The 14,331-nt window shown below is 36.3% G+C and overlaps 2 protein-coding genes across 7 annotated transcripts in view; both read left to right on the top strand.

The window, feature by feature from the left end:
• G2E3 (G2/M-phase specific E3 ubiquitin protein ligase) overlaps window positions 1-4,235 on the top strand; it is a 53,799-nt gene extending 49,564 nt beyond the window's left edge. The window contains exons 12-13 of the mRNA XM_025391134.1: window positions 8-198; window positions 979-4,235. Coding sequence (XP_025246919.1) covers window positions 8-198; window positions 979-1,235 — 448 coding nt within the window. The 3' untranslated portion in view covers window positions 1,236-4,235. The remainder of the gene's footprint in view (window positions 1-7; window positions 199-978) is intronic.
• A 2,617-nt stretch (window positions 4,236-6,852) lies between these two features.
• The window catches only part of SCFD1 (sec1 family domain containing 1), a 104,187-nt gene continuing 96,708 nt past the window's right edge, over window positions 6,853-14,331 (top strand). For 3 of the 6 annotated variants that reach the window (XM_025391935.1, XM_025391936.1, XM_025391933.1), the window contains exons 1-2: window positions 6,995-7,137; window positions 12,790-12,860. Coding sequence is in view for 3 of the 6 variants with exons in the window: in XM_025391933.1 (XP_025247718.1) it covers window positions 12,817-12,860 (44 nt within the window). In the remaining 3 variants the exon portion in view is untranslated. Of the gene's footprint in view, window positions 7,138-12,789; window positions 12,861-14,331 lie in introns of all 6 variants that reach the window. The other 3 variants (XM_025391931.1, XM_025391932.1, XM_025391934.1) reach the window with 2 other exon arrangements.

A 14,331-nucleotide genomic window follows, 5' to 3' on the forward strand; every position in this document is an offset into this window, starting at 1 on the left:
TGTTAAGTTTTAAACAGGGTCTGAAAACCCTTGGTGTTTTGGAGAAAATTCAGGCTTATCCAGAAGCATTTTGTAGCATCCTGTGTCATAAACCTGAGAGTCTTTCTGCAAAAATCCTTAGTGATCTTTTTACAGTACACACATTACCTGATGTAAAAGCTTTGGGGTTTTGGAACAGTTACTTACAGGCTGTTGAAGGTATGTGGACATTTTATTTTACTTTTAACGATCTCAGAATATTTGTTTCAGCATATTTGTTTTGGGGGTTTTATGTGTGTATGTTTTGCCTTTTGGTATTAATATTAAGATGCTAACTCCGTATTTACAAAAGAAAGTTATTTCAAAGCAAGTTTATATGACCAAGTTAAAAACGATGAGAAAAGGTAACAGAGGAAATTTATATTTTGTAATTTTTTTCTCTGGATAAGTTGAGGTGAAAGGCATTCTTTCTAGAAAATATTATTGTCACAGCATAGAACAGTCTTAATCCTAATAATCTATTTCATCATTTTCAACTTGAAGTTAAACTAAATTATTCTTCTTCCACTGGTTAGGGCTGTAACAATGATATTTATCATTGAGCATTAGCAGTGTAAAATCATTCTGCCTAATAGAGTGGAGAAGAATTTAACTTACAGTTGAAACTTTGTTTAGCTAGATTTTTGGGTTTTTACCATTTAGTTTTTCTGTCTGTATTTGTTGAACTATTGTATCAAATAGTGATGACCTAGAAGTGGTCAAATATGCAATAATTAGTTGTACTAAATGATTGTATTAGTCCTTCTACTTTGAGATTCATTTATGTACTGTTTGCCTGTTACTATACCTGACTTTGTGATTTAGTTTGCCCAAAACAAATGTGGGATTCTATGCCTTTCAGTATTCCAAGTCTATTTGGAGAAGAATCTATGATGATAGCAATATATAACATGGATTTACTTTTGTTTCTTTTTCTCTTTTATTGGTAAATTTTTTCAGATGGTAAATCTACAACAACAATGGAAGACATTCTTATTTTTGCAACTGGTTGCAGTTCCATTCCTCCAGCTGGATTTAAACCCACTCCTTCAATTGAGTGTCTGCATGTGGATTTTCCTGTTGGAAACAAGTGTAATAACTGTTTAGCAATTCCAATCACCAATACATATAAAGAGTTTCAAGAAAATATGGACTTCACCATAAGAAACACTCTAAAACTAGAAAAGGAAGAAAGTTCTCATTACATTGGACATTAAAATGTTTCCTTGAACGAAGAGAAGCTTCTTTAAAAGCTGCTATTGATTACTCTCTTTTGTTTCACTAACCTTTTCATCATCACTTTGAACAAACTAGTTAGTTTCTTGGCCTAATAAAATTTATGATATTAATATAAAGGAATATTATGGCCACTTAGGCTAAAAAAAATTTTTTTTGTTAAAGCATACTGGTCAAGATAGGTGATAGTTTCTCATTTTCTTGATATACATACTTTATAAACCTCAATATAAATACTCTTAAAATGGTTGTAAGGATTTTATTTAGGTATGGTAGCATGGTATATAAAAGTAAAAACTGTTTTACATTTTTTGTAAATTAGGATTACATATAGAATGCCACAATTTTTCTAGATTTATTCAATTTTCAAATTATTCCTCATTTTATTTTAAAGCATTAAATAGAAAAGCTAATTGGTTAAATTTTGTTATATAAATCAGAGGCTTATATTCTGGGATTTGTGTTACTATGCATGCTTTTCTAGGATGTCACCGAATTAGTTGTTTAAAATGTTTTTAGATTACTGATTTATATTAAGATGACTCACACTGCAGTTAGATTATGCCTAGTTGGAAGTATTATATAAAAAGCAGAATCAAGCTGGGCACATGTGCCTGTAATCCCAGTTCTAAGGGAGGCTGAGGTGGCAGAATCGAGATGCTCAGTCAGCCTGGGCAATATAGCAAGACTCCATCTCACAAAAAAAAAAAGGCAGAATTGCACAAATTTTGACATTCCACGAGCTTAAACACTTTTGAGGTGGATAACATTTTGTTGAAAATACCTAAGAAAGTGTGTCTTCTTTAAAGCCTTGGCTTTAATCATGGGAAATTATTGTTGTTGTTGTTGTTGTTGTTGTTTTCTGTATCCTATGTTTGGTATTCTGTATATCTGATCCATAATCATTTTAGGTATTTAAATGATCTCTGTGAATTGGTAGGTTTGACCGTTTGACTGTTATTTATTATCAAGATGGTTGTATGCTAAGGTAAGTTGGCACCATAGCATTATACAGTTATCTTCATTGCTCCTGAATGATATCTGTATATAAGCAATGTATAAATAAAGTAAAAAGGATAGAATGAAAAACCCATTCTAATGTCACCGCTCAGAGATAAGTACTGTGTTTCTGTGTATCCTTCTATAAACGCTTTCCTTCTTTTCCTTTATTTTTTAACTTTAATAATGCTACTAAAAGACAATACCTAAAAGTAACTGTACTAACAATGTGAAAATATATAGTCCCAGAGTCATGTCCCCATATTTATACTCCCACAAAAGAAAAAATTGGAAAACAAAGTCTGATGTCCTTAATCTATTATCAAATTTAAATGATGTAATGGTTGAGTTTTCCATGAAAGTAAATCATTATGATAGGTAAATCACTATGGGAAGTAAAATGTTTTAACCATATTTTTCTTAATACACAAAGCAGGTGTCAGCTGTTGTCATATTCTCACCCTTCTTAAGAAATATCATTAAATTATTGATATTTTTTAAGAAAAGTAACAGAATAGATTTGAAAGAGATAATGTATCTCTTAATACCAAAGGACAACTAAAACATAATTCTAGTGTACTTTTCTTTGTTCCCTCATGTCTTTTTCAATCTATACACTAACATACCTAGCAAATTGTTTTACTTTAACTTGAAATATTTAATAACATTAAATAAGGCATTTCTTTGTCTTTGGTTGAATTCTTTTGCCTTATCAATAGTAACTGAAAGATCAATTATCAAAGAGTTTGAAAAGCTAATATAAACCCCAAACTCGCCATACAATTTTTATTCCAAATATGTTGATAAAAAGATACTTTGTTTCTTTATCCACCTTGTTTTTATAACAGTTAAAAACCAATACAAACCAAAAAAACCTAGTTAAAGCTATTTTCTGGTTTGTACTTTTAATTAATTTCCCCTAGGGTAGAAATTAAAGCTGGTAATTCACACACAAATACTTTGTTAGGGTGGGGGTGGCAAGTGGAGAGGCAGTGTACTTGGTTAGCTACAATTAAAAACAGTATTTCAATTCTTCATTTGACTTACTTTATATATAGACAGGGCCTTAGTGATAAGATGGTGTAAATAATTTAGGATATTCATGTTTTCAAATGAAGCATAAATATTTATTTTGCGAAATGTTTTCTGGTTTGAAGGATGTTCCATTATTAGGATTTTTAGATTAATCTGTATGGTCAAGGAATATCAGAGAAACCTGTAGGTTATTTATTTTCTGCAGTGTCATTTTGTCAAATGGTTGGTATTATAATTGTTCTTTTCTTATTCATTTTATAACCAGTGCATAATTCTTATTTTAGATTTTAAAAAAGAATTATGCTATAAATCTTTATAAATGTGTGTATATATTTCTTAAATATTGCAATTGCCTAAACATTGTATATTTTAAGGTTGTTTTCTCTTGCTGTCAATGTTGAGGAAAACTATAAATTGATATATAATGCATCTACTGTTAATGGTTTTGGTTAGTTTGATATTCATTGTTTTTAAACAATTTCCAATATGGAAACTTTATTTTAATACCTTTTATACAGTTCTCTACTATTCAAGATATTCTTTAAAATATCTCACCAGAAACTTATACTTTTATACTTTGTAATATTTAGTTTCTATAATTTGAGGAAGTGATTTTTTTTGTTTGGGTTAAGTAAAAAGCCTTTATTTGATTACCCAGCATGAGAATTCACCTCGGTTTCTATTTTATGCATTTGTAAATTTTTCCCCTAATTATATGGAAGCTATTGGAACTTCTGTATTCAGTACTAAATACTAAGTCAAGGGGAGTATATTAGGTAAGTTTTTTCAGTGACTGTGCCTTTAGCATTCAGTCATTATAAGAAAATGATCAGAACAAAATCATTACATTATAAACATGTAATTCTTTTATATGGTGATTATCATGTACTGCATTGTTACTTTTAAAATAAGCTATTAAACTAGTTTTTATGGTTCAAGTAATGCAATACAAAGTTTCATGCTTCAAGTAATGCAATACAAAACAACACATTTAATGATGAATTACTTCAATGTATATTATCTGTGGTGTAGGGAAATTTGGATTATCTTGAAGAGACTCAGTTTTCAAGTTCTGATTTTGACCATTATCTTTTCTAATTCCTAAACATATCCCAGTACCTACACTATGCCAGGTATTATGCTAGGTGATAGTTTATATGTCAGCCTATTTATACCCTTTTTAAAGACTGCCAGATTAACCAAAAAGCATGACATTTATAACAAAGTTTTATAAATAAATAAATGTGTTTATGCCATTAAAGATAAACTGCCTATATAAACTAAGTAATTTATTGGGATTTAACAAGATTAAGATTCTGACAAAACTGAAAGATACAAGATTCCTTTACTCTCCACATTTGAGAGATCCTATAAGCAAGCAGTTACTGTCTGACACCCAGGAACCTATAGAAATGAGGGAATCTGTGTTAAAACTATGTATCCTCTAACGTAAAATAGCTAACCAGAATAAATTATTTAAGCCAAAAATCTGTACTCAGATAAATGGCTATAGTAAATTAGGTTAATGAACAATCTGTAGCCATAGATTATTTTCAGTCTTTCTGATTCTAATAAAACAAATACCTTATTCAGTCTCAGCCTTACAAGGGCTATTTGTCTACGGTTGCTGTTCTTCTGTGGGGTGTATTTTTCTATAAATCTATTGCCCACACTCTCTGCACTCGGTCAGGAGTTTTTATCATTTCCTATGTATGCAGTGTACATCAATTTTAAATTTGTCTTAGTGATTTTAACACCACTCATAGTCTTGGGAGGGAATCTGTGATGGAACTGAAGTGGCTCGATGATGGATTTGCATTTGAAAGTGGAAGGACCCAAATGAGCAAAATTGGGCTCTCAGATATTTTATATTTCATAGAGACGGAAGAATGCAGTAGAACTTTCCCATAGGGCAGAAATAGTTTCTGTTTAGTTGGAACACACCTAGATCATTAAAGATTACTTCAAAATATTAGTAACAGTACTGAAGAAACACACGTATTCCAGTTAATTTCTTAATGAATATGCCAATTAGCTATAAAAAAGATTACATAATTTTTTTTTTTTTTTTTTTTTTTTTTTTTGAGACAATCTCACTCACCCAGGCTGGCGTGCGGGGGCACCATCTCGGCTCACTGCATCCTCCGCCTCCCAGGTTCAAGCAGTTCTCCCTGCCTCAGCCTCCCCAGTAGCAGAGATTAAAGGTGCCCACCACCACGCCCGGCTAATTTTGTATTTTTAGTAGAGACCGGGTTTCACCATGTTGACAAAGCTGGTTTCGGACTCCTGACCTCAGGTGATCTTCCGACCTCCACCTCCCAAAGTGCTGGGATTACAGGCGTGAGCCACCGCACCCAGCAGAGATTATGTAATTCTTAAAAGGTAAAGATTGTAGGTCGAATGCTAGGATGTTTCCTAATAGCATTAAAAATAAGAAAACCTATTTTAAATGTCACAAAAATAAAGTATTAATGAAAAAAGCCATTGTTTCACACTATAAAACAGTCTTACATAATCGTTAGGCTAACTTCATTTATATAATTTTGAAAGTCAAGTTTTTGAGGCAGAGTCTGATTTCATTTCAGAATTTGGTGCAGCTTCATAATGAAGTGTCATCAATGAACTCGGGAAATGAGCTGTCATTGTGTATCCATTTTTGTCATACAGTAAAATCTATGGATTAAGTTAGAAATCCCGTAAATTTTGTGGTCACGTGGCTTCAAGTGTACATTAAACAGCCAGCACAAGACCAGCCTGGCCAACATGCTGAATCCCCGTCTCTACAAAAAAAAAAAAAAAAAATTAGCTGGGCGTGGTGGCCCCTGTCTGTAGTCCCAACTACTGGGTTGGCTGAGGTGGAAGGATAGTTTGGGAGGATTGCTTGAGTCCAGGAGGTCGAGGCTACAGTGAGCTGAGACTCTGCCACTGCACTCCAGCCTGAGCGACAGAGTGAGATACTATCTCAAAAACAACAACAACAAAAAACCAGCACATCAGCCTGTGCTGATGGTGTGCCGCTGTAGTCCCTTGCTACTTGGGAGGCTGAAGCAGGAGGATCGTTTGACAGTCGGAATTTGAGGCTGCAGTGAGCCCTGATTGCGCACTTGAGCCTGGGCAACTTCCTTCCCACGGCAATGTGATTTTGCAATTACTACAAGGAAAGAGGAGAGATGCTAATTTCTCATTTTGTACCTCCCTGGATCCCGTGTCCATGCCGGCAGAACGCCACCATAAAGCTAGACCCTTTTTTTTTTTAAGAGATGCGACTGAGAAATATGCCAGATTAAAGCTCCAATGCTTTCTGTTTCTCTGGAAAAAGGAGCAAAGGGAAGACTCCTGCTGCACTGAGAAACTAGAGCTAACGTTAAAATGTTGCCTGTGTTTCAGGAGCTTCATTTACTTCAGTCCTGTGGTCCTTATACTCCTAGAGTATTATCACCCCGTCAGTGCTCTGTAAGCCACCAAGCCAACAGTTCAGTAATTAGGTTCTTAGCACTACACGCTCCTACCCTAAGAGTTCAATTTAATGTTGCTACCATTTGAGAGAGTGTGGCTTGATAAGACAGGATAAAAACTCGTAGTATTCGGCTAACATTACGGGCCACTGAGTTAACCTGCACCGGCTCTCCCAGTTCTATCGAGAGTGGAGGTCTTCCTCGAGGAGGTGGAGTCCGGCCCTCAGGCACGCCCTTTGGCCCCGCCCTTCCGGGCTTTGCTTCCGGGGCGGTAAGGGCAGCCACGTCATCCCCCGGCTCCGCTCGCCAGCCGGGCAGTGGCTCGCGGGAGCCAAGATGGCGTCGGCGGCGGCAGCGACAGCAGCAGCAGCCAGCATTCGGGAAAGGCAGACAGGTACTGACTTACTCTCTTCTTGAAGCTTCGTGACTGCCCCGACGACACTATTCTCCTGTGCTTGTCGCCCTCACTCGGTCGTGGTGCGTGCAGCTCAGAGAGCGATCTCCGGGAGTTTAATCCAGTCCCTAGAACATCAAGAGCCCCTCCCCTTTGAGTTTTTGGGGAGAAGATGCCATTAGCTTGACTCGGTTCCTCCTGTGGTGCAGGAGAAGGAGCTTTAGCGGTGGGCGGATTGCTACGGCCTTGCTCTTGTCTCCTTCCTAGTGGGCATCAGAAGGCCATCACAACAAGATCTAGCAGCAGATAGCTTCTTATCTATGTTGCCACCTATGAGGTCTCCGAGTTTGTTTCTGTGCGTGGTTCAGTCCTGGTTTTGATTTTTGAGAGAACTCCCATTTTCTGGCACTTCCACCACAATTACAGAATTTAGGTATTTTCACAGCGGCCTGCTTTGCGCCACTTCTCTACTTCGGACCAGCCTTTTGGGGGTACCTGCAGAAAAATGCCTGGTGATAAAAGATTTTCTCCTTCACCTTGCTGGAACGCATTGAAGAATTGAATTAATAGCTTTCTCATTTTAATTGTTTGACAGATTATTGTTTTAAAATAATATTTTATCTTCAATAGAGCATGTTTATATAGCTTGTATTTATGCAGAGAAATGTAAGAAGCTACATATTCTTGAGTTTTGGGGTTTTTTCCCTCTTAGAAATTAGTTTTGCCTTATTTGAAAACTTACGACAACTTGGTTTATACCTGTGAGCTACAAACTAAAGGTTGAACTAGTTGCCTTAAAAGTTTTCAAACCATTTATTCTGAGGAGCTAATAGAAATAAGGCATCAAGCATGTGCATACTTGGAATTCTGTTTGCTGAAATTATGCCCTGTTGGATATAAATATGAATAGAAAAATGAATTTATAATTCATATGACCTACAGAAGGAATTTGGGCTGTACTTGATTCCTTTCTTTGGCATTTAAAGAAATTAAAGAAAAATGTTAGACTTCAATCTAGTAATGACACACAAAAGATACTGAGTTGCGTTCTGCTTTTCCCAGTAAATAATTTAGTGTAACCTATCAGGTGAAGTCAGGCATAATCAAATATAGGGAAGTTCAAATAAGATTTGGGGCATACCTGCCATTCATTGTATCTGTTTAAGCAAATAGAAGCTCCATTTGTTTTAATGCTGTGTTTCTGATGACTATACTACATATTAAAATAACGTGTCAGTGAAACTGTACCAATACAAGAGAACTTTTTGAAAAATAAATTTGCATGGCAGTAAATTTGTATGCAGAAACTTTGTAGATCATTAAAATCTAATCGTTTGTATTTCTGCAGAAATAAACATAGTTGAGATTTTACAGAATTACTAGATAGATTGTGCGAGATCTATTCTTTATCAAATTTTTACTGTCATTGAATTCTGCCTAATTTTCAGAGGAAGGTAAATCCTTGTGTATATATTGTAATACAGAATTAGCTATTTCCCTCATGCCTATTGAGAATGTTTTGGGAAATAACTCGCAATCCTCAAATATTCTCGATACTAGAATATTTGGGTGGATGAGATAATTGTTAGCATTTATTGAGCATTTACTATGGTTAGGCATTGCTTTAGGTGATTATGTATTATTATCTCCATTTTACAGGTGAGGAAAGTAAGATAGAGGTAAACTAACATGCCTGTTTCTTGCTTTGCCTGCCTGAAAAATCTTTATTGGTCTTTTGAATGTCATCCCACAAGCTCACAAGCTATCTCCTTTCTTCCAGGTTTACTGTCCTCTCTATCCATACCTTCAGTTCAACAGGTAGAATCAGTTGCCTCCTGCTTTGTGTTACTGTTGTTCTTCATTGAATGCGTCTTCGTTACAAGTTCTTGCACATCTTCCCTGCTTCTCAACGTTGCTGGGTCCCATTAGTGTTAGCATCTAGCAACTTAGCTTTCAGTATTGTCTCTGTGTTGATGATTCCCAGGTTTATATCCCTAGTCTGGCCCTCCCATCTGAACTCAGTCTGCTCCATATCAGTTAATGGCAGTTCCATCCTTTTAGTTGCAGGTCAAAAACCTTGAAGTTTTCTTGACTTGTCTCTTTCATGTCTCATGTAAGATCTTTCAGTAAATCTTGTCAGTTCTACCCTGAAAATACATCCAGGATCTGACTGTTGTCATTGCTATTTCCAGATCCTATCCACCATGAATTTCTGCAATAACCTATTTGGTCTCCTTGCTTTTACAGTCCTGTTCTCCTTCGTTATTTTTCACACAGTACCCAAACTGATCATGCCATATGTTTGCTCAAAATCTTCCAGCTTCTTCCCATTTCAACCATGATAAAAGCCAAAGTGATCTTACAGTGTTCTACAAGGCCTTACTTATACGATCTGGTTCCCATGTAGCTTTTGGACCTCATTCCCTATTTCTCTTCCCTCTCCTTGAACCCACCAGGAATGCTCCCACCTTCGAGCCTTTGTATTTGTTTCTTCTTTGTGGAATACTGTTTCAGAGAGAATCTCCATGGCTCACTCCCTCACTTCCTTTAGGTCTTTACTCAAATGTTACCTTCTCAGGAGGTCTTCCCCAATTACTCTGTTTAAAATTACACCCCAACTCCATCTTCCCCTTTCCCAATCTTACCTTTCTTCATAGCACTTACCATGATCTACATTCCATGTGTTTTACTTATTATTATTTTTTTTTATTTTCCCTATCCCCCAATTAGAATGAAAGCTACTTGAGGACAGGCGATTTTATTCACTGTTTTCTTCAGTTGCTAGGTCCCCAATGACTACAGTGCCTGTGGTGAGCACTCATTAAACATGTTGAATGAATGAATAGTAAGTATAGTTGACAGCATTTGTTCAGTGCATGTGTGAAGAAAACATTCCAGGTAAATGTGAAATGACATTAACCAAGTCTAGGAATATGGATACAAGTTGAGTATCCCTTATCCAAAATGCTCGGGACCAGGAGTGTTTTGGATTTTGGAATATTTGCATTATTACTGGTTGAGCATCCCAAATTTGAAAATCTGAGCACCGGCTTAAAACATTTTGATTTTGGAGCATTTCAGGTTTCAGATATTAAGAGTTGGGATGCTCAACATGTAGTATGTTTAGAGCCAGTAAGGAAAATGGTTTGTCATTTCAGTTAAAAGTCATGGTTTAAGCCTTGGGTAAACTCTGATAAAAGTAAAATTACGTTCTTGTAAACTCTGAACATAGGCCATGTACTCCATTAACAAATCCACTGTATCAAAATACCTTTTAATAAGTTAGCCAAGGTTCAAAGTTGGAGAAAATCTCAGATTGGGCTGAGAAGGCAAGCGTAGGATTATCTTATTTGCTGCTACTGGCCTCTTTCAGTTAGCTAAGGCCTAACTCTGCAGCATACTAAACACCTGAGGCTTGCATGGCAGCCCAGGCTTTCGTTCTTCCAAATTACCAGGCTTCAAGAGTGTGAACAGCTGTTCCAAGAAACAGGGTTTCCTCCCTCGTGGGCGTGAGTGCCAGGGTGATGGTGTCTTTATTGCCTGGAGGTGGAGGAAGAGCTCTGCAAATGCGCAGTGGGAGAGTTAATCCTGGAACCTCTTCCATGCCTACTGTGTTATTTCAGTTTTAAGTGTTAAGCTGTTTTTTTGTTTACATTATATTAAATATATTTAATATATTATTATAATAAATACATTAAATGAAATACATTTTATTTAATATAACACCTGTGGGCCTCTGAAGTAGGTATTAATTATTGGTAATGTGTATTATTGGCCGGACATTAGGTAATAACATTTTACCAAAAATTATGTCTGTAGGTGTATGGTAAATATGCCTGATAGCAATAACTTAAGCATGCCCTGAGAATGACCCTGTGTTGCAGACACACCTGGATATGTGTTCCAAGCTAGGAAATCAGAAAGTGGCCCACCTGGAGATTCATTCCTTGTCTATGAGAAACATCTGAGCCTCCAACCCATCCGGTGAAACATAGGCCATGCAGTGGATCAAGGCCCCGAGTTTTGGGTTGAATGAAGGTTGCCAGGTGGAAGTTGTTAGGGAAATGTTAAGTGAAAATGCTTTATAAACCACGTTTTTGCTATATAAACCGCTTTTTGTGTGCGGTTATGGTTCTCCTGCCCAGCGCTTCGCCACTGAGTATACAGTTCTCCTATCCAGCCCACTGTCACTGGACTCCCCTCTGTGTGTTGCCCCCAGTAAAACCCCATGTCTCATTTCCTAGCTCCAGGTCTCTTCTTAGGCCTCTCAAACATGGTATCATCCCCATTGGAGGCAATAAGGGTTCAGCACAACAGTATGTACACACACATAAGTATGCAAATGTATCACTGAAGTCCAGTCTCTTCAGTGATAGCAGTTTTAACAGCATTATACCTACCTCAGCAAACAAGCATTTAATAGAAGTTTTTTCTTGTGAGTGAATGAATATGCTGTAAATTGATATTCAGGTGATTTTAGTATTATATAGGTCTCTTGTAGGACTTTGGAGTATAGGTTATTCTGTATTAAAGCCTGATGCAAATGTTTTTAACAATCAACCAAGTGGATTTTAAGGTTGTCAGTTTTATAAAAATTAAATCAAGATATTATAACTAGTATACTCTCTTGAATATTTGGCCATCTCAGTTTCACAAAGAAGTATATTAAGGGATTTTCATTTGCTGTAACACTGTTACAGATGAGTGATAAATAGCACAAAATACTGTAACAGACATAACTGATTTTTGATGTTGTATATTTGCTCAGCTGGAATTATCAGTTACCTACTATATGGGAAAGTCTGTTTTCCCTAGGGACATAGAATTTTAAGCAACTTTTTGTGAATCTGACAGGATAAATTGGTTGTAAAATATACTCTTAACTGTAGAGAGATCTGCTGTATGAAGGTTTTGTATATGAACCAATTGAATATGCCATGGATAATTTTGTTTTGAGAGACTGATCCAGGCTGGGCACGGTGGCTCACACCTGTAATCCCAGCACTTTGGGAGGCCAAGGCGGGCAGATCACCTGAGGTCGGGAGTTCTAGCCCAGCCTGACCAACATGGAGAAACCTCATCTCTACTAAAAATACAAAATTAGCCAGGCCTGGCAGCGCATGCCTGCAATCCCAACTGCTCAGGAGGCTGAAGCAGGAGAACTGCTTAAACCCGGGAGGCAGAAGTTGCAGTGAGCCGAGATTGCGCCATTGCAATCCAGCCTGAGCGACAGGAGCGAAACTCTGTCTCAGAAGAAAAAAAGAAAAGAAAGAAAGGACTGATCCTTCTCACTAGACCACTCAGACTAAAAAAAAAGGACTTATCTTAATCTATGCTTTCAGCCAGACAATACACAGGCAACAGCATCAGTGTATTGAGGCCATTGCAAGTTCTTCCTGAACATTTCCCACGATTTCATCTGGGGACAGATGCTTATTGTATTTTGGGAAATATCCTAAAATGCCAATTAGCTGTCGATGGAATAGTCTTATAAGATCTGACCCCTAGTTCTACACATATAGTCATTTGGTTAATCAGTTTTGCTAGATTTGATTAGTATATTTTGTTTTGGGGTAGTAAATAATAAATGAGGGAGGAAAAATAAAATCCTAAAAAACAATGACAATATTTGATAAAACTTTTTATTTTCAGTGGCTTTGAAGCGTATGTTGAATTTCAATGTGCCTCATATTAAAAACAGCACAGGAGAACCAGTATGGAAGGTAAGAGTTTATCTTGATGGGAACTGATTTCTGTATTTCTCAGCCCTTATTGGTGGTAATTGGAGGGAATTTATTATAATATGGAAGAAGTAACACATATTAGTTATCATGAATGTTTTATCCTTATTTAACATGATCTCTTAATATGAATCTTTTTGACAGACATTCTATGGAGTGAGACAGGTGATAAAATAGGAATTTTCATCTAGTGAGTCCATTTGATCTCTTTGGTAGGATGTCACTGATAGGTCTTTACCCTGGTTGATATTTTGTTCCTTAGCTTTTCAAGTCCAGACTTCGGATTTTATAAGTTTGCTTGGGGTTAGTCACATTCAGAGGGCCTGGATTATTTTAACAAACTCATGAGAAAATGATCTGTAAACTGTAATACCAGTTTATTAATTTATGAGATATGAAACTTAATTGAATCAGAAAGCAATCTACAAACTTTTCCTTTGAGAAATAATGGAGAGCCTTTAAAAATTCCCGTTCTTTAGGCTTCTTCATTTTAAACTTCATGCAGACTCTCTTTCTTCAGATGTTATAATACAGTTGATTGGGTTTAAACTTACTGGTTAACAGTCTCTTTATATTTCTCTCTTGCTAAAAATTAAGAACGAATCAACATGTTTAGAATTTAGGGTGTTTTGAAAACTCTTTTGAGTCTTTATAAGTCCTTTGGGTTAACTCTAAAAGTTGTTAAAGTTGTCTGTATTGATTTCATAGCTTAAGCTCCAGAGTATTCCCTAATTTTTCTCCTTCTTGTTCCTTTGTGGGCATCTTCCTGTTGCCTCTTGCATAAACTATACTTGTTTGTTTCTAAGACCAATATTGAGCTTTTGGTTGAAATAGTTTGAGAATTTCTTGGGTACAAATTTTTGTCAGATACTTTTCCTACCCATCACTTTTTATATCATTAAAATTAATAATACACATGTATTGAGATTAAAAGAGGGAAGATTTTTGAAAGATGCAACATGAACCTTTTATAACCAGAGCAGAAAGATTTTTAGTCTCTCTAAAGGAAATTCTGGCATTCAAGAAAACATGTTTTCATAACAACATGTTTCATTCTCTCATTAGCAATTTCTTACTCCATAAATAATTATTGAGGTAGTTGTAGAGAACGATTACCAGTTGAGGATCTCTTTTATTTGCCTTAACCGTGAAACTAATTTTGAGTTAAAAAGCCTAGTTGGAGATCTTACCACTCCTCAAAACTATCTGTTTTAATACTTTGAGAATGTGAAGAAGTGTTTTAGGGACTTAATTGTTTATTTATTTATTTTTTTGAGATGGAGTCTCGCTCTGTCGCCAGGCTGGAGTGCAGTGGCGCAATCTTGGCTCACTGCAACCTCCACCTCCCAGGTTCAAGCAATTCTGCTTCCTCAGCCTCCTGAGTAGCTGGGATTACAGGTGCGTGCCACCACGCCCAGCTAAGTTTTATATTTTTAGTAGGGAAAGGGTTTCA

The sequence above is a fragment of the Theropithecus gelada genome, chromosome 7b (genome assembly GCF_003255815.1).
Source record: "Theropithecus gelada isolate Dixy chromosome 7b, Tgel_1.0, whole genome shotgun sequence".
Taxonomy (NCBI): Eukaryota; Metazoa; Chordata; class Mammalia; order Primates; family Cercopithecidae; genus Theropithecus; species Theropithecus gelada.